Raw genomic sequence first — 19799 nt, forward strand, 5'->3', positions numbered from 1 at the left:
GAGTTTTCACGCTGGCCCGCTGCTCTTTTTAACGGTAATTGCAACGTTATAGCGGATGATCATGTATAAAAAAAAAAACACTTTCATAATGGGAATACGAACGGATCTCATCGTGCAAATTACTCGCGAGTCGTTGAGGAAACGAATCGAACGTGTGTGTGTGTGTGTATGAGAGAGAGAGAGCGAGAGAGAGAGAGAGAAAGAGAGAGAGAGGAAAAAACAGGCCAAGTTCTCTATTGTAAATAAGAATTTTTCTCGATAGCCGTATCGCTCGATACAAATCCAATCTGGTTCCTTTCTCCCCGACAGCCTGTTGAACCTTTATATATATTTTCGAGATCGATTTTTCCGTGAATGTAACAATGTATAATATGCGTACCACCTATATATATATATATATAAATCATATACATCTATTTACTAGTAAATATACATGTAATATTTGGGATTGTTTCGCGCGAATTAGATTGGAAATCGCGTTTGAAATCGGATGTGTGATAAAATCTTGGATCTTCGACGTACGAGAGAAGTGTACGAAATTCAAATTTTACTTTTTATCACGATCGTAAAATGTGATACAACTGAAATCAAAATTGTCAACGGAAAGACTTAGACTTTTGTATCGAGTTAATTGTATACGTTTTGTTGTAAGTCGCGTTATAATAGCGTAACGGCAGCAACAAATAAGGCAATTCATAGACAACTCGAGCTAGTTTTCTCTTTCTCGGCCACTTCTTCGAATGCCTCGAATTTGTATACGCGCGCGCGCGCGCGCCTCTCCGCGTTGCGTTTAACGTAACGGTGTGTGTTGTCTCTCGAATGCCAAACTTTCGTAATTATCGAGATACTTTCTAGAAAACATCGAATCATCACCGATACACGTATATATCTACCGTAAAGGAAAAGTAGAAAATGTTTCCGGATCGATCGATCCAGAAATGGCTAATTAATTACTTACCCCCCCATCGATATTTATTATTATTCATTTTAGGGAAAACGTTTCGATCGACGTTTGACATTCCGGATATCGTATAACTCGCAATAATTCTGATCTCATTAGATGTATAGCGTAGAGAGCGTTTAATATAATCTCCACGTTGAGGAACGTGACAGAGTAAAAACCGTAAAAAGTCTGACGTGTCTCCGCAACGTAGAATATTGTCCCGGTAATTTCGCGTGAAACCTTGTTTCAACGTAGCTCCTACTCGAGAATGGTTCCTCCTTTCCTATTATACGATCTCTTTGTACGTTTCATCGACATTTTCATTCGACTTTTTGTTCAACTTAGCGATCAATCCTATGATATTAATCGACGTTCGTATATCCGTGAGAACACGGATCGAAACACGGACTATACATATATACATATATCTATACGTATAGTTGATTTTATATCCATTAAAGTTAATGATGATCGAAGATAGAAGATTCGAGTCGATATTCGAAATTGTAGGAGTCATTTTAAAATCGTTCGACTTAATCGAAGGTTTTCGAAACGTAGAGATTTTTCAGCATTTAGCACCGTCCTTAAAGAATCGCATAAGTAAACCTTCCTCTTCCTCCATATGGGAAATACGTATCGACGTTTGTTGCTTCGGATGTTGGTAAATCGTTAACGAGTTACGTCCAATGATTCTGCGATTGTTTTTTGGTGCTTCACAGTGCAATTGTTTAAACTTTGCAATTGTGGAGATAATTCGTTTTATAACTCGATCGCGCACTTTTGTTACTGGATATTGTTACATTTTTTCGCACAATGCGTTTTATAAAGGTGTCGATCGTTTCTTTTTTTTTTTTGTTATTAAAATCCTCGCTAAATATCAACGAGGCAACGTTTAAATCGTATTAAAAATGCGATTTTAAAGGAAACGCTTCTGTTTCACAAAATGATATTATCGAAAGCATTTCCTTGTGCAACGTACAAGAGGCAAATGTAAAGATCGAACGATTTGAAGCAATAGTAATTTTATTTGGTGTAATGGAGCGCGAGCGCGGCCATCCTGGAGATGGCTGGAGATACGAGAAAAGGGTATATATTGCCAAATTTAATTCACGAGGAGTTTATTTAAAATAAATAGTGCATATTCCAGAAAGGAAAATGGTGGTTCACTGCTTTTTTTCTCTTTCATTCGTCGATTGGCAAAATGCAGCAAAAATGCAGTGTTCGGTAAATTAATTTTGGTATACCTTGTACATTCTCTGTAATATAGTATATATTTGTATGGACGCAAATATATATGCTGTGCAAACCAATTCTTTGATTCCTAGCAATTCCATTATACACGGTTACTCACGCATAGACTTTGAATTATAAATAATATCTTCCATATCGATTTTTATATATATACATATATATACATACATATATATGAAATTCCAAGCGTTCAGTTTCAGTTGCAAAGTATTCGAAAAATTTCTTCGAGCCAATCCTCATTTCTTCCCGAACCAAGTTCGTAGCAAATAAAGTTAAATAAACTACTACAGGCCGATTCAATAGGTACCGCTAGAAAAATAAACTGCAATCTGTATGCGTGTTTTCGCATTCGTCGCTGTTTTCTTCGAACTCGTCTTTATTCGGTAGCCAAGAAGTCATTCGATGCCATTTATCTTGACTTTTGTTTTTTAAAGAATATTGCGCCGCCTTGATAACAGGTGAAATTTTGCACACGAGCAATCTGATGCACGATGAATCGTCGCCATCCAATCTGTCGATCAATCGACTAGCTAGATTCTCGTCTCGAGCTTGTTCCAGCAAATTCTGAATCTGAAAAAGAAAATTCCTTCCGACATCTCCCACAATTTTCGATCTCTCCTTCACGGCTAACGACTCACTCTCTCGTTCTTGCTCTCCGTAATTAATCTCGCTGGATCCCAAGACGAAGCGTCGCTCTCATCTTCCAAACTTCGACCAGAATTCTCTTTCGGCTTCAAATTGAACAACGAGCTTATCTGCATCTCATATTGTATTCTCGGTTATTCCATATTAAGATTAAGACGAGTATAGTATGAAATATACAATAATCAAGTACCATTTGTGCGAGGAATATGACACTGTTCACGGCAATCGCTGTAACTTTCTGCGAATCCAGTCCAAAGAGACGAAAGAAGGCAGACATGAGGGTGGAAGGGCCAAAACTTGCCTTATTCTTCGCATCTTCGTCCTCGCCTCGTTTCTCCTTTTGCTTGCTTCCCAAGCTACTCGCCACCAAGTCGGCAATGTCCTTTGCAGTTTCCAGATAATTCGACGCGTACTCGAAACCCGTTTTTATCTTGTCGAGTACACCTGAAAAAAAGATTTTTACAAATGTTAGAAAATTGTTGTTCGATCGATCGTTGAGTAAAATTAAAATTGATCGTTAAATGTTCATTTTTACCGACCATCCTCCTGTTGAGGTGAACCGAACACAAAGATCGCCATGGTCGAGATGCAAAAGAACGCGCACAGAAAATTCATCGTTACGCGAGCAAAGTTTTTCGAACACTAGAGGAATTATACTCGAACATCCGGTTATAACGGATGTTAATTACTTGTTTCCACATTGTTGAATCGCGACGTTCCTGTTCCTCGTTGGTCCCCCGTGGACTAAGATCGAGATTCTTCTCGCTTTGTCAACCAAGCGCGAGAATAGAAATCTCGGGACAAATCTCTTAGGATTGATATATTTCTAGTATAAATCGGGCTACGTCGTTGAAAGGTCGAAACTCGCTTGAAACGGTAACAATTTGGGTTAAAATACGACTTAAAATGAATATCGTAACCGTATCGCTTTTATTCGTGTTTCTTGGCTCGAAAATCACATTGGCAAATCGAACGTCTTTTTACACGCAGGAAGTACTTTGTTTGAGCGAACTGCCGATGAGCGAGTTGATCCAAATAAAGTCCACTCTCGGGGACGAAGAAGGTAAACTTTTTAACGCTTTAGAAAAATATACGTTTTAAATAGAGAGAGAGAGAGAGAATTTTTCTTTAAAAAAAAAATGAATCGAATCGAATCGCGTACAGATGTCGAGGAAGACGAGCAACCGGAAGAAATATCGAGTAGAACGTTTTCGTTGTCGTCGTTGCCTGTCGCGCAACCCCTGAAAAGAATAAACCGAAAACCGATGAGAAGGTACGAGGATCATTACGAGGAGAAAGGGAAGGATACGAAAATTTCGAAGATATTTCAATTGTCGGTGACGGCGCTTTCGTTCCTTGCTTTCGGTGGCTACCTTCTCTGTCTCATAATAACAGGAATTCGTCAAGGAAATACGGGCAATGGAAATGTCATAGTGCTCTCGGTGAGTGAATATTTTCAATTTTCCATTTCATCGACGGGTAACAATAACAAAATTGATTGAAATCGAAACGTTCGTTTGTGATAATCCTGGAATTTTTCAGAACTTGCAGGGTTTGCAAGCGTATAATCGTCCTAAAAGAGACGTGCCTGCCTTCGAATCATTAGAGAACGATTTAGAAATTGAAAAGTTATATCGAGGGATGATTCTGCTGTCGAAATATTATGCGATGTATAAAAATGTATAAAAAAAAATGCTGTTTCCTAAAACGGATCCCGGAAAATGTGTATCGAAACGGAAGATTTACGTTCCCTTCCCCCCCTCCCCTCTTATCCTTAAATGTTTAGATCTTTGGCAGAATTTTTTCTCAAGATAAATTTTAGACGATGAAAAATCGTATACGTTTCGCATGACGAAAATCGACGTATCGGTGGAGCGTCGATCACGAGAGAGGATATGAGAGAGTTCGGCGATAAAAGTCGGTCGTGATCGGACTCAATTAGGGGTTCGCCTATCGTGTGATTCGCTGGACTCTTGAAAATCCTAAAACCTAATAAAATCGAATAGAGGATCACGGTGTGTACATATCCCGAAGAATATTCTTAGCATGTGGGTAGAGGCTGCTTCAAACATGGCTCTTCAAATAAACACCTAAGTGACTGTATACTCCGAAAGTCTGCATGCAAAGATAACCATATGGCTTCCAGAGATATCATCAGCCATACGTCTCTATGCTATTATTCCACAGATACGTATAACCCCGAATAGCATCTATTTTTGTTTTTTTCCGACTTTTATTCCTCCTCCCTCCCCCCTCCTCCCCCCACTATTTCTCCAATGTTAACGTATGACTGATCACGTTTTCGTTCCTACGATTCCCTGCGATCGTAAGCGTATTTATTTTAACGATTTAGTAGTAAGTTAATTATAGCGATAAATATAGAAAGTATATAATTTCTATGGAAAAAAAAGAAAAAAAAATGATTATGAAAAGGAAGAAATGTAATCTGTATAAAGGAAAAAAAAAAGAAAAATATATCCAAATAAAATTAAACTAAAACTCGTCAACTCGTTGTGCGTCCCAATGCTTTCCCAACGATCTCCTTTTTATTATTAATTTTCCGCGATAATTAACGCGTTCCGTCCAATTTCTAATACGATTCGATTGTTGTACAACGCTTGTCGAACGTTGTTTCGCAAATATTTATTCGGGAAAAACGCACCGGAACGGGAATTCTTCCGACCAATGCTCCATCGAGCCTGACATCAGATTCATCGTCCTTCAAGAACCAATCTTCTTAGAGCCACGCCTACGACTCTCGTGCAGACCAATCCCACGTACGAAATTGCACCGAGCTCCGGTGATTTTTTTTAAACCAAATTCCGTCCTGAACATGGCAGGAACCGACTTGCTTCACTCATTCATTCCGATGCACTTCCGTGAAAGTCATTGTTTAACCTTTTAACTATTATCGTCGTAATCGTATCCAACATCGATTCCACCATCTATCCGCGGAGAAGAATCGAACTATTGTCGAAAAAAGACACTGGTGCGTCTACTTTTAATCATGACACAAACCGCGGTGTTCAGTGAAGTGTGCGCGTTGCGCGTAATTTATTTTAGGTACGATTTTTAATAGTGGAGCCATTGTTGGAAAATGTTGTAAACGTGTTAAATGTGTGTTCTACGGAAAATTTTAGGATAATTAAAATATTGCGTCGAGCGATTATTTTTCTCTCTCTCTTTCTCTCTTTTTCTCTAAACTGAAAGACGAAAAATGAACGAAGTGAAAACTCGTGTTGTGGATGGTACGAATTGTTCGAAACAATTGAAGTTTGGAGTGGAGCGGATATTGTCGGATGAAATTTCCACGAAGAAAGCAGGTAAGAATTATATATCGGAAACGTCTATTTAACGCGATCTTCGGATCATTTTTTTTCTATTTTCGTCGATCAATTTGATTCCAAAAGAAAAAAAAAAAACAAAAGTAAAAACAAAATCAACAATTCTGATTAAAATATATGTGTGTTTCAAAAGACATACTCAGGCCACTTCCGGTACAATTTTCGATGGTGAGGTGCCCTTGTCCCGGAAGTTGCGTCAGATGCGAAGCTCTTCGAATTTGTCCCTCGTTTCCTTACGTTCAAACTTCCATTTCCGGAAGTTACGGAACCACCAACCACGGAAACATCGAAAATTATACAAATATTTATCGGCCGGCTCCGCTTCGACCTGTCCCCAGAGGTGAGAATTAGAAAAAAATAAATAAAATAGTATATCAAATTCTGCCCAGTATATATATGTTCGAGCATGATTACGAAACTAATAAAAATATATAGCGTTGGTTAATCGATAATTAACTCGAAAAGAGTTCCATATTTGTGATCGTTTTGACCCTTTTAACGGAAATCGTCTAAAAACCCCGACTCATGAAGGTTGCGTCATTAACAAATGCGACCATATGGACCACTGTCTTGTCTCCCGAATACTCGGGACGGCAAGTAGGGCAAAATATTTACGCGCCAGTGTATTCTCGTGTTTCCTGTTCGTGTTTAAACGACATCTTAAGTGCCACTATTCGTTTATAGACGATGTAAACAGCGGTTTCGTCGTTACCCCCTTCTTGGTTACTTAAAAAAAAAAAAAAGTCTCCTTCCCCCTTTGAACCGTTTATACCATATAATAAAAATAACGATATGAAAAAAAGTCATCGAAAATGACGCGCGAGAAAATTAAAAGAGGAAAGAAAATGTCAAAATTAATTCAAATCGTATACAATTAACGCGATTAAAGAATTCGGTGGAATTTATCAATAGATAATGTTGCAATTTCAAACGGTATTATAAAGTTCCAGAAATAAGTATGACCTTACTGACTGTCCAATTCATGCCGTAGGACCGTACCAACCGGAGAGAGAACCGCACTGTTTAAACTCGTACACATGTTGTATACTTCTGTAGGGTTGTAAATCAGCCAGAAGTACCCAATCTTGGAGGCCTCTTGTTCGGGATAGGATCTGTTGAAACAGACACCCATCCAGCTAAGAACTACCGTTTACATCGTGTCACGTCTCCCTCTAATTTGTAATCTTCCACTCGCGTCCAAATTCTCTAACTTGTGCTTCACCCAATGAAATCTACCTTACGCTGTTTACTCACTAATTTCTTGCAGTGTTTTCGTTCTTTATTTCTTTTTTATTTATTTATTTATTTTTTTTTTAATCGTTAAACATTTACAGTTCCGATATCGTCCACCACCTCGACACCCGCCAATCAATCAGAATCCAATACCAGAAGAAAGAGATCGTGGTCGAGGGCTGTGTTCAGTTCCTTGCAACGAAAAGGATTGGAGAGGAGATTTTCCTTGCAAAAATACATCACGAAACCGGATAGAAGGCAACTTGCCGCCACCCTTGGCCTTACGGATGCACAAGTATAATTTTAAATTACAAAATACAAAAGAAAAAAAAATTGGGAAAGAAATTGGAACGATGTTGTGTCGTCTACAGGTAAAAGTATGGTTTCAAAATCGTCGAATGAAATGGCGGCACACGAAAGAGAGCGAAAGCGCCGCTTTGTCGAATCTTGATTCCCAGAAGGATTCGTCTAGGAAATTAGGAAAGGATAACGGAAAGAGTGAAAAGACTGCTTCGGAGGACGAGGAGGACATCGAGATCGAGGTTGACGTGTGAACCTTGAAAAATGTGTACATTTTGACGATACGATTGTTTTGACGCGGTTCTATAGTTCTCTAATTTGTAACGATATACTCGTACGTTGAATAAAATTTATATATACGTGAACAACTTCACTTCTTCTGTACTCTACTCGGAATCGGCACGCGTGTCTCGCGTGATCGCGCATCCCGTCGCCATTTGCAAACGCGATATTTAATTTTTTTCCACCAGTTACCAGGGGCAACTAGACTGTTATTTCTTGTACAAAGCGCAACGTTGTGGCTAATAAACTCCGATTAAAATGCAACGATTGTTGCCAAGTTTAATGTCGATTTCTCGACAATACTCAGTGATGAAGTTGTCCAAGTCTCTGGGATCGAACGAGGGACAGAAATGCTTGAACCTTCAAAGTTCCGATATTCTTTGTAAGTATTTACCACAGGGCCCACTGTTATTAAGGTTATTCAACTTTCTCTCTCCCTTCTCTTCCTCCCCCGCCCGAATTTTAGCCGCATCGATGACGGAATCTCAAACAGCTTCCGTCGACGAATCATTACGAACGGACACGATTCCCCTGTTGGACCATACAGCGACTACCGAGGTGTCACCGACCACGTTCGAGGTATCCACGATGAAGGTCGACACGCAGATCTTTGACAAAGCGCCGTTGCCCTTCGACGAGATCCCTGGACCGGCGATTCTTAAGATCTGGGAGAAATATTGGAAATACGTGCCGCTCCTCGGTACGCAACTGCTTTCCAGTCTGCTAATCAACAGATTCACCCAGGGTACGATCTGTTGAAGTATCGATAGGTAGAAATGCGAAGAGCCCGATCTTTTTTCTAATAATAATAAAAAAAAAAAGTATCGATGAAAAAGTTTGAAAGAAAGAAAGAAAGGAAAAAGAAAATCATCTGAAGAATGATCGATGAATCTATCGTGTAAAGAAAAGTTAAGAAGAAAATTTCTCATTTGCTCTTCGGATTTCGAATTACGCGATTTTCCATTTTTTGAAACAATCGGAAAAGAAAAAGAAAAAGAGAGAAAAAAAAAGAATCACGTGAAACTCGTTTGTTTAGTTTGAGATAGTTTTGTTTTTTTTGTGAAGATAAATTATTAAATTTCAATTGAGCCATTTTCAGGACGGTTAACGTGGAATCGCAATATCACACCTTTAAAATACTTGTTCAACGAATACGGTTGCATCGTGAGGATTAACGGGCCTCTTTCAGGAGATATTGTCATGATTCACAGGTAACCTTTTCCCAGGTAATAATTTTCGATAATCTCGCCTATAATTACATCTTTGCCTATTTACCCTTGTTCCTTGCTGTAGACCCGAGCACATAGCGGAAGTCTTTAAACAGGAAGGCGATACACCCGTACGAAGTGGAATCGATATTTTGCAACATTATCGGTTGAATTATCGTAAATATCGTCTCGCAGGGCCGTTCTCAATGTTAGTAAATGGAACCTGGAAAATTATATAAATATGAAGTCGAAACTTGAATCCATTATCTAATTTATATTGAATTATATTCAGGCAGGGTACAGAATGGTTGGAGATCAGAGACAAAGTTGAAGACACGTTCAATCAAATTTCCTCCACGTTTTTTACTAAAATCGACACGTGTTGCAACGAGCTTATCACCAGGATATGCAAAATACGCAACAGACAAAACGAGGTTCGCATTAAACGTTATTTAATTCGAATCGATATCAATCATCGTCTCGTCTGTTTCAACGAATTAATTATACGCGGATACAGGTGCCTGTTAGCTTTTACGAGGATTTGATCCGTTGGGCCATGGAGTGTTTCTGCGATCTAACGTTCAACAAACGTCTAGGCTTCCTCGAGCCGATAGGTTACAATTCATCGTCCGAAGCATCGAAACTTATAAACGCGTTGACCACTGCCCACAAGTATATGAGCCGCTGTGAAACTGGATTTCAAGTTTGGCGATTCTTCTTGACACCATTCGCCAGAAAGCTTTTCGAGGCTTGTGACGTGCTCGATAAGTAAGCGAGATCCAGGAAATTTCTTTTTATTTTCCAAACAAACTTCTTTTAATTCTTCTTCTTCAGTGTCATAGGAAAATATGTTCGCCAAGCCCAGTGTAAACTTCGAATTCGAAAATCTCACAGCGAAGAGAGTTCAATGACCGAACGTTCGCCCGTTTTGGAAAAATTACTCTTGAACGAGGGTATCCATCCGGATGATATATGCACGATGCTGATGGATATGATCATTTTGGGTATACAAGCGGTGAGAGATCGATAACATTACCCGTGAATATCTCGATCAAATTTTACGTTCGTGTGATTTTCAGACGGTAAATTCAGAGGCATTTTTGTTATATCACTTGGCAAAGAATCCTCGGACTCAAAGAAAAGTTTACGATGAAATCATATCCGTTCTGTCGAACGACAACTCTTCTTTCACAGAGAAGTCATTGAAAAATATGCCGTATTTGAAAGCTTGCATTCAGGAAACTTTAAGGTATTATTATAGTTTTGGTTGCAATGAATTTAATTTACGTAAGAATTGTATAATTAATATAAAACGAATCGTTCGATTCAAAGATTGCACCCCGCGATTCCGTACATCACAAGACTCTTACCAAAAACTATATCCCTTCATGGATACACAATACCTAAAGGGGTAAGTATATGATAAAATAAATAGAATTAAAAATTATTACCACCTTATTAAAAAATAAAATTCTTGCAGACGTTTGTCATAATGGCGAATCAAATTACCTCGCAACGCGAGGAGAACTTTGAAGATCCGTTCAAGTTCTGGCCGGAAAGATGGTTGTCCAATTCTTCCAAGGAGGACGTACACTTTAGCTACTTACCTTTTGGCCACGGTATAAGGTCGTGCTTAGGGAAAAATATGGCTGAAGCAAAAATGATGCTGTTGACCGCGAAGGTATACAAATTTAATCCATCATTATCGTTCGATCGTGATATAATTCCTAAATCTCGTTTTGCAGCTCGTACGACAATTCAGAATTGAATACGATTACGCCGATATCAAAAGCAGATTTATGATGGTGAATGTACCCAATAAACCTCTTCGTTTCCGTTTCGTGAATAGGAATTAGAGCACATGCGATAGTTAGTTATAAGCACCGATTATTGTAACGAGCGGTGTAGGTAGAAACATATGTTTCATTTCTTGTTGATTAAGTTAAGCACCTCAGATACAGCGATACATAATTTAGAGTAAGTAACAATAGTTGTAATTTGTCACTCACTTTTATTCAATATTGATTACATGGAGAAAGAATAATAAAATATCGTTATCTGTCCATTAAAAATTATTTCTTCTCTCCTCCAAATTATTTTTAAATTTAAATTTGAAACGAATGCTATCTTATCAACATATCGTATTATTATAGACTTAATATAATTGTAAAGAATTCGTCAATTTATGTATTTAATTTTCATCTTTGTACATCAGGACTCGTAGCGCGGTAAACATAGAAAGCACGTTCGTGATGAACTGAAATATCAATCAAATGAAATATATTATTATATAACTTTGTTTAACGATTATCCACGTACCGAGCAATAATAATTGAGCGAGAAAGCTGGAATGATGCACCTGACTTTTAAGATCACCGGAGTTTGTGGAATCGTCGCAAACAATACGAATTTTTGTAATTTCAAAGATCGTTTATACCATTCCGATTCGTAAACCGCTCGCATCGTATTTTCACTCTGGGGGATAGAGATATGTTTAATTTCTTTTTTTTTTTTTGTAACAGTCGACACAAAAGTTGATTAAAACTTACTACATCCATTAGATAATCGGCTGGCCACGCGCACATAAATACTGCTAATAGAGTAGTTGCAGACAGGGTAAGAAATTGAAGTTTCACGGTAAACGGTTGCCGCTATAACAATATTTATCGCAATTTCTTAATTTATTCCGTGCAGAAGTGGATAGTAAGATTGTAAAATACTCACCCCGATAAAAATGATACCACCAAACACACTTTCGACGCCACAGATGCATAACGTAATTAGAGTTGTGTATCGAGCCGAGTTTACCACTTCTTCCGCGTATCTAACGCAACAAAATAATAATCGTATAATTTCAGGTACATATATAAAATAATAATAATAATATAATTTTGAAAAAGATGGAACGCTTTTTAAAAAAAAAAAAAATATTGATAGTAAATTTTCACGAATAATGTTATTTCAACGAAAGTGAAACTGGTTCGATATTCGTCGAAACGATTGATGACAATTCAAATTTCACGTTCCATCTATTTCGGATTTACCTCAACTTGATTCCCTTTTTTCTCTCTCTCTCTCTCTCTCTCATCAACACAAAATATCATACCTTCTGATGGCGTAATATTTTTCTATGCATTTTATCAGCGATTCGATATTTTCAACAGCGCGGAGTTCGTTCATCAAAATTTCAAAGCGGGCAGCAGCGAACAGTAACAGCAACGCGCAAAATATATTGACGCACAAATGCGCGGAGCATTGAAAACCAACGAGCGCCTGTTGCACAAAAACTATGCTTCTCACGGGCTCGAAGTGAACGGGAAATGGATATTCCGCGTTAGTTGGGAACGGATCGGATATGAAAAGTGTCCCCACAACAACGATAAGAGCGCACCAGTAAAACCAAATTGCGGAAACACCGTAGAAAGTGGCGTAGCTCTTCGCGTATCCTTGAAAAACTTGCCTCTCATACGAGTTTGCGTTCTCGCAGCAAAACTTCATCTCTTTGATCAATCGCTGCAACACGTTACTACAATCAGAGATGAGATGAGATTTAGTGATGGTGATAGACGAGGATAAGGTCTTACCTGAAATCGATCGTACTGAGTGATACAAAAGGACGAAAGTAAAGGCACTTGTACAACGGCAAGTGACAAAGACATTGCTTTACAGAACGTCGTATTGTCGTTTCGATTCACGTATACGAAGTACAACAAAGGGAAGAAAAGTAGAAGTGAATTGAGAAACAACAATGATCTTATGATTTTGAAACAACGTGTTTGGAGTTTGGTGGCTGTCGATGGAAGTGGCCAACAACAGGATAAACTCACGATAAATTGGGTAAACGCGATCGCTTTTTCTGGCGTTGCATTTCGAAACATGGTAACGTAAAGTCAGAATCGATCGATCCTCTTCTTCACAAGTTGTTTGCTTCGATTCGATTGATGAAAATTTGTAATAATTTGTGCAAGTATGATTCGATCTCGTATGCCGAAATAATGACGACGCTCTTCGACGATCGTCTCGACCCCAAAGAAATAAAATATTGCGTTTGTTGTAGCGCTAATAATAGACTTCGAGTTCCTCTTTCCGTTTACGCGCGCAATTATTTTCTTACGTGCGGTTTCTCGCTGCTGTGGGAAGGGTTGCATGTGGAACGTGAATTAGTGAATCCTTTTGCTTGGAATCTATTTCTTATTAAACATAAATGCAATATGTATTGAATATTACAAGTGATTCTTATGATCAAATCTGTTAAACTTTAGATAGTACAGATAGTTCTTACATTATACCTCAAGTAATAAAGATAGTGCTAAAAAGTTTCCAGAAGTTTATGTGTTAATATCTATAGGATAGGATATGAAAGTTGTAATAATACGAATAATTACAAGTAATATTATAATATAATATTGTATTGGACATTCACATATGTATATATTACTGAAATTTTTTAATCTTGATAACATTTTTAACATTGATAACATAAAAAATATATAACATTGAGTGATATCAGTATTTGTTAAAATTTTAAAATAAGATTTCTTTGTATTAAAATTGACTCTTCTTTTATTTTTCATTAAAACAATTCATAAAAAGAATTTTTTACACATAAATAGAAGAATGATTTTTTAAAAAGAAAATCAAAATCAAAGAAAAATATTATATTTTTTATATTTTAAATTATTATAAGTATTTTTAAGTACAATGTTATAACTTTGAAAAATTTATTTATATTTTTTTTATAAGAAATCTTAAAAATTGTTTATTTAACAATTAAATTTTTAAAAAGATATAAAGAAAAATCCAATAATTGTTTTAATATGATTTCAGTAATACAATCCAAAAGTACAAATATAGAAAAATATCTTAAAATGATATTTAATATTCATTTTATGATAAATTCTTATTTACGACGACACGTAAAGCGGTGAAGATGGAGAAAATATTAGACAAGTACTGAAATGGTATAAATTTCTTGATTATATATATTTTCGATTAATTCATTTCAATTGACATTCGAGAATTTACTTACCGAACAATAATAACGCAAAGAAAGTTCCGATAATATACATTTGAAGGAAAGAATCAGTGGTTTTTGATACGTTATCACGCTTAATAGATTTCTTTGCAATTCTATCGTTTGTTCGTACCACACAGAATCATATGCACTTTGTGAAATGTTCATGCTCTAAGGATTAGATAAAAGATTGAATTTAAAAACGATGCAACTCATTAATCCGCATATAATGGAATTTCACTTACCATATCGTTTATGTAATCAGCTGGCCACGTGTAAAGATAAATTTCCGCGAGCACGATAAAACATAAGATTATGAACTTCATTTTCTCAAGCATCGGTATATTCTATGTATAAATTTTATTATTATCAATTTTAATGCGATTCCTTTAGCAAAAAATTAGATAAAACCGAGTGTCCACGATAAGAAAATGCTTTAAAACACAAAAATTACAATTTTTGAATCACTTTTAAGATATATCTTTTTGTAATACCACGAAAAGAAAAATGTTTAATTTATAATTGTACGATCCATTTAAAATTTCCAAGAGATTATTTTACACTTAATAATATTTTATTAGAATAATGTAAATGTAACAAAAATTCGGTTTTATCCCACTTTTCACATGAAAATATGAAAAATATAAGTTTTACTTACTATAGTCAATATAATCCCGCATAGAGTCAGAGCTAACATACTTACTATTATAGCGTAAAGTACGATAAATCGAAAACTAGCGATCACTTGTTCCGCGTATCTAAAGGAGAAAACGATAAAAATTTATTATCAAAATTTGAAAATTTCAGATCGATCTCAAAAAAATTTATATTTACCTTCTTAATCGTAGTTGTTTCTTAACGCAAAAGATCAACGTGGGGATGTTCACGCAATTCTGCAATTCCACGGCCAAACATTCGAATCTCGCGGCTGCGAACCATAGCAGAAGCGCACCCATCATGCTCAAACATATATGCGCAACACCTTGAAAAGTGAGGAAAGCTTGATGCATATACACGAGAACGTTCACGGGTGCGTAATTAACGCGAAATGGATATTCCGTTTCCAATGGAAAGACAATCGGTAGGAATACCGGTCCTAACGAAAAACACACCGCGGTCATGTACATGCACGCTATGGAAACTCCACAAAATTTACCGCATTTCTCGATATACTTGCAAAAAATTTCTGTTTCGTATTGATTCGCTTCCTTGATACAAATCATCATCTCCTCGATTACACGCTACAATTTGGGTACGATTGAAATAAATGTAATCATTCTTACTTTTAGTTACATCAAACTGTATCGAAGAGAGTAACGACTTACCTGCAATGAATCGTGATTGACGAAGCATATAAAAGTTTGCACAATAAGCTGAGTCAAGATTATCATCTGACAAATGCACTGGGATAAAACGATCACATCGTCGAAATGCAAATAGATGGAATATAACATGGGAAAGAGTACCATGAACATGCTGATAATGCTAACGATCTGTAAAATTTTAAAGGCAAATATTCGACCCTTGTCGCTACACATAGGAAGCGGCCAACAGACTGTTATTACTACGCTGAGCCAAATAATTCGAATCACTGTTTCCGGTGTCATTCGTTTCGACATTATTGCAAGAAATTGTTCGCCCTCGTGAATCGAATAAAATGAAATTTAATCGGGGGAGGAAAGAACGATAAATAGAGATTGGTAGAAAGTAGCATATAATTACATCGTATTAGAAAACAACTGAATGTTCACACACACTGCTGCTATGGTTTTACACGTGCAAGCAACGTTCAATAAATCAACGTTCAATATTATTCTTAAAAACAATTTTTATAGGATACCGATTTTCTGGAAAAGTTTTTTTGCTCTCTTCTTCATGTTTATAGTAATTATTGCTTGCATTATAGATCGGCGATGATTACAGGCAAGACAGGTATGCAAAGAATGGCTATCATGCAATAGTATTCTTGACAGTGAAAGAACATCGAGTATGTATATTTAGTACGATATAAATATCATAAATTAAATCATTACGTTGAGTAATTGTATTTAATTGTATTAAACATTGTATTTTTTTCCTCTGTTATATAAATTATAATTATTATATTAAAAAATATTTTTTCAAAATATGTAGTAGAATAAAGAGATGAAGATATTTTAAAAATCTTCAGAGTTCAATCTTCGCAGAGATTGTTACTATAAGAAGAATTTTCCAACATGGAATACATAAATATCTTATTTACCATGATATGGATGCAGCTTATGTAGAGATTGAAAATGATCTTCCTATGTTGCCATCCATAAAATTACTATTGAAAAAACTGCATTGTATCAAGAGTAAGATTTTTCATTCATATATTTTATTTTAAAAATAGCACAATGATTGCATAACTTTCTACTCAAGCAATAAATTTATTACAATAATTATATTCAAATAATATAAGCCAGGATATATTACGATTCTATCATAGTTCTCATTGCCATGAAGTAGGACGATATTGTTGTTACAAACTATAAATAATTGTATATACACAAATACATATATATATATATATATATAAGTCTTTAAAAATTAAAATGCTATTTTACACGAGACAAGTAACTGAAATTGCTTACGTTTGAACAATATTCCAAAGAAAGAGGTGGTAATAAACTACTCATTCGAATGAGAAATAATTTTTGACTCCTTATCATCATGAAAATAACGCAACTTTTCATTTTTTTTAATTGACCCAACCATTGAATATCATTGATCGATTCTGCGAATTGTATACTCTGGAAATAAAGTTTTTTATACACTATCCAATTAAAATCTTCACCACTAGAATATGGAGTGAAAATGAACAATGATCTGTTCGAAATTTTGAAAAAAAAAAAAAATATAGAGAAATGGTGCACACCAGATGAGATGACGTTCTATCGAATTTTTATTATTAGCTGGCTTACACTTTCTCTCAAATCATCTGCCGGCCAAGCGATGACGAACAAGTGCAACATGCCTGTCAATATCAGAGGAAGGAACTGAGTGACCACGTCCAACGATTGATTCTGAATATTATCACAGAAATGTTTATTTCATAGAAAATCATCCAATGAATTTTAATCCTCCATACCACGATTTCCATGAAAATTCCGAGTTTTGTTTAATTTCTAAAACTCAATCTCTAATTTTTAACATAGGAAGTCATCAAAAAAAAAAATAACTACATTTTTACATTGAGTTCATTGTCATTTTTCAAATACCATTTGTCTATAACGAATCGAGTGGCTGAAGGATTAAGCATTCCTTGCTATTACATTATACTACGTGTGTGATGCTAGAGAGGTAAGTTTTCGACCAAACTCACGTTAAGCAGGGGGAAAGCTCCGCATATCACAATACTTCCCATCGTGATGTTCGTTTTGAATATTAAAGTCTCAACAGTAGCGTTACTATTCTCCACAAATCTAACCATGATACAGTCTTAATTTATTCAACTCGGTAAAGAATCAACTCTCTTGAAGTAGTTTAATTCTATATTGAATGATGTAATGCACTAAAATGCATTATTTTCATTCAACGTACCAAAAAACACATAAAGAAAAATTAGAAAAAATAAAAGATAATATATTTGACTTGTATTCGGTTGTTTTCATTTTCAGATGAATTCTACGGTTGAAATGATATAAAACAATATAAAAATTATACAAATAGAGGACATGAGAATCAATTTTCTTAGAGCTAGTTTACTTCAGTATCAATAATCTATTTTCTTACAATACGTTTTATCTTTCTTATTTTTAATTCACGAATTTTTAAAATTTACATACAAACATACAAATAATATAAAATTGTTTCCACTGTATAAAAATGAAATAAAAAGTACAAAAGATTTCACAAATAATTAAATAGAAAAAATATATATCATACCCTAATATTTTTTGATGTTCCTTGATACAGCTGACCAACATGTCGTAATTATTTACATTTTGTAATTTCGACCCCAATACGTCTAATTTGGCAGCGGGGAAACTAAAGAGGATGACAATCGTGAAATCTACAAAAATGCAAAATGACAATGTTTGTAAAATGCAATAAACGTGATTGACATAGACTGCGCAGTATATTCCGAGTGGTTCGATGGAAAATGGAAGCCATCCCTCTGTGGGTAATTCTTTATCAGAGAGCAAAGGCGTCAAAATGAACGAGCTCGCAGGTAAGATGTATCCCATCGAAACTGTTGAGAAGAATTTTTTGTAACGATTTATATATCCTTGTAATATTTTAATTTCGTATTCGTCGGCTATCTCCAAGAACGACTTGACTTCTTCTATCAAAATCTAGAAATTGATAGAAATTTTTTTATAATTATAGTTATTATAATTTTAACATCAATTAAATATCTGTTTAGTTTTTAAATTGAATTAACCTGCAATTCGCTGTTGTTCCATTTAAAAAGAGCCAAATCCAAAGCGACTTCGAGCAAAGCAGCCATCTCAGAGGCAGTTTTCATCGATTTAGGTATATCGCTTCGAAAGTGAAAAATAGCAAATATCATGGATATTGCTAAAAAAATCACGTTCAATATCGTGAATATCCACAAGATGTTACGAATAATGATATATGTTTTACTGTCATTCGGATTAATTGGCCAAGCGCACGTAAACGTTCCTGTCAGTTCCAGAATATAAAATACTTGACGAATATTCATATTGAGCATGCCCATTTCATGGAATGTTTCTTCGAAGTTAGAAGATACGATAAGTGAAAATAATAATCTGTCTTACGGAAGTGTTTGTGGAATAGGCCACAGTGAAAATCGATTCTCTCATTAAGCATTTAAACAGAATTCCATTATATGTATATTGCACGCAATGTATTAAGTTTTCTTGAAGAAAGGATTCTCTAGCCCATTTATACGATTCAATAGAAATTATTGTGTGACTTAATTAGCGGAACATAACAGCAAAATTATAGAGAAAAGTTATATGAAGCTAGCAAATACTAGCATGTAATACATTTTATATTTGATATACCTTCTGTTGCTTTCATGTGCAATAATTGCTGTAGTCATTCTCATAACATGTATCATGAGATTTAGAAATTGAAATATTCTTCTATCACTGGATAATATTTTTAATCTTTGAAGTTTAAGACATTTTCCAGATCATCTTTGCCATGTTTTGAGCATCAAAATGCAAGCATTTAATCATTTATCAAGGATTTATTGGTATGAGGTAATTTCATCTATAAGCTTAATTACTCATTATTTAAAAATTATATTTATATTCCAAAACGCAATTTCTCTATTCGTATTATTAATCAAGTTCATTATATAAATTTAATTTTTTAAAAAAATGAGGTCTCCAATATAATTTTGTAATTTTTGATATTATTATTTTATTCTGTAATTTATATATTCTTTCTTTGATTATATATATATTTGTATAACAAATTTGTTTTGTACTATTTAATCATATAATTTTTTAACATCTCAAATATAATGTCAAAGAAAAATATTAAAAAATTGATATTCAACATCAATTGATAAATTATTGATGAATAATCTTTTATAAATTTTTTAATTTTTTTATGATTTT

The 19799-nt window shown here is 35.2% G+C and overlaps 6 protein-coding genes across 7 annotated transcripts; 3 read left to right on the forward strand and 3 right to left on the reverse strand.

Annotated features, from left to right (window-relative positions):
* Positions 1–2113: 2113 nt before the first annotated feature.
* On the reverse strand, positions 2114–3418 carry LOC113219014. Its single transcript, XM_026442964.1, has 3 exons — positions 3379–3418; positions 3030–3283; positions 2114–2949 (listed from the first exon to the last, which is right to left on the reverse strand). Exons 1-3 carry the CDS (start codon positions 3416–3418, stop codon positions 2821–2823), a joined length of 423 nt encoding a protein of 140 aa, XP_026298749.1. The 3' UTR covers positions 2114–2820.
* A 290-nt stretch (positions 3419–3708) lies between these two features.
* On the forward strand, positions 3709–5259 carry LOC107964994. Its single transcript, XM_016914084.2, has 3 exons — positions 3709–3902; positions 4004–4281; positions 4382–5259. Exons 1-3 carry the CDS (start codon positions 3746–3748, stop codon positions 4523–4525), a joined length of 579 nt encoding a protein of 192 aa, XP_016769573.1. The 5' UTR covers positions 3709–3745; the 3' UTR covers positions 4526–5259.
* A 152-nt stretch (positions 5260–5411) lies between these two features.
* On the forward strand, positions 5412–7992 carry LOC725302 (H2.0-like homeobox protein). The gene is made up of 4 exons (XM_006561860.3): positions 5412–6162; positions 6317–6523; positions 7518–7711; positions 7788–7992. Exons 1-4 carry the CDS (start codon positions 6057–6059, stop codon positions 7968–7970), a joined length of 690 nt encoding a protein of 229 aa, XP_006561923.1. The 5' UTR covers positions 5412–6056; the 3' UTR covers positions 7971–7992.
* Positions 7993–8241: 249 nt separating this feature from the next.
* Positions 8242–11261, forward strand: LOC725335 (probable cytochrome P450 12a5, mitochondrial). Of its 2 annotated transcripts, XM_006561859.3 has the most exons (11): positions 8242–8380; positions 8465–8743; positions 9098–9209; positions 9292–9414; positions 9499–9640; positions 9724–9974; positions 10041–10221; positions 10286–10455; positions 10539–10617; positions 10687–10887; positions 10952–11261. In XM_006561859.3, the coding sequence occupies exons 1-11, from the start codon at positions 8257–8259 to the stop codon at positions 11060–11062; spliced, it is 1773 nt and encodes a 590-aa protein (XP_006561922.1). In that variant the 5' UTR covers positions 8242–8256; the 3' UTR covers positions 11063–11261. The 2 variants fall into 2 exon arrangements, with proteins under 2 accessions (XP_006561922.1, XP_001121195.3); XM_001121195.5 differs by having other exon boundaries at positions 8242–8743.
* Positions 11262–11384: 123 nt separating this feature from the next.
* LOC107965011 lies at positions 11385–13591 on the reverse strand. Its single transcript, XM_026442751.1, has 6 exons — positions 12791–13591; positions 12313–12719; positions 11931–12030; positions 11756–11857; positions 11526–11681; positions 11385–11463 (listed from the first exon to the last, which is right to left on the reverse strand). Exons 1-6 carry the CDS (start codon positions 13082–13084, stop codon positions 11398–11400), a joined length of 1125 nt encoding a protein of 374 aa, XP_026298536.1. The 5' UTR covers positions 13085–13591; the 3' UTR covers positions 11385–11397.
* A 414-nt stretch (positions 13592–14005) lies between these two features.
* LOC102656567 lies at positions 14006–19506 on the reverse strand. The gene is made up of 11 exons (XM_026442965.1): positions 18629–19506; positions 18130–18539; positions 17567–17666; positions 17166–17267; positions 16801–16994; positions 15546–15873; positions 15055–15461; positions 14879–14978; positions 14466–14567; positions 14236–14391; positions 14006–14159 (listed from the first exon to the last, which is right to left on the reverse strand). The coding sequence occupies exons 1-11, from the start codon at positions 18923–18925 to the stop codon at positions 14094–14096; spliced, it is 2262 nt and encodes a 753-aa protein (XP_026298750.1). The 5' UTR covers positions 18926–19506; the 3' UTR covers positions 14006–14093.
* Positions 19507–19799: the final 293 nt, after the last annotated feature.

This window comes from Apis mellifera, linkage group LG9 (assembly GCF_003254395.2).
Source record: "Apis mellifera strain DH4 linkage group LG9, Amel_HAv3.1, whole genome shotgun sequence".
Taxonomy (NCBI): Eukaryota; Metazoa; Arthropoda; class Insecta; order Hymenoptera; family Apidae; genus Apis; species Apis mellifera.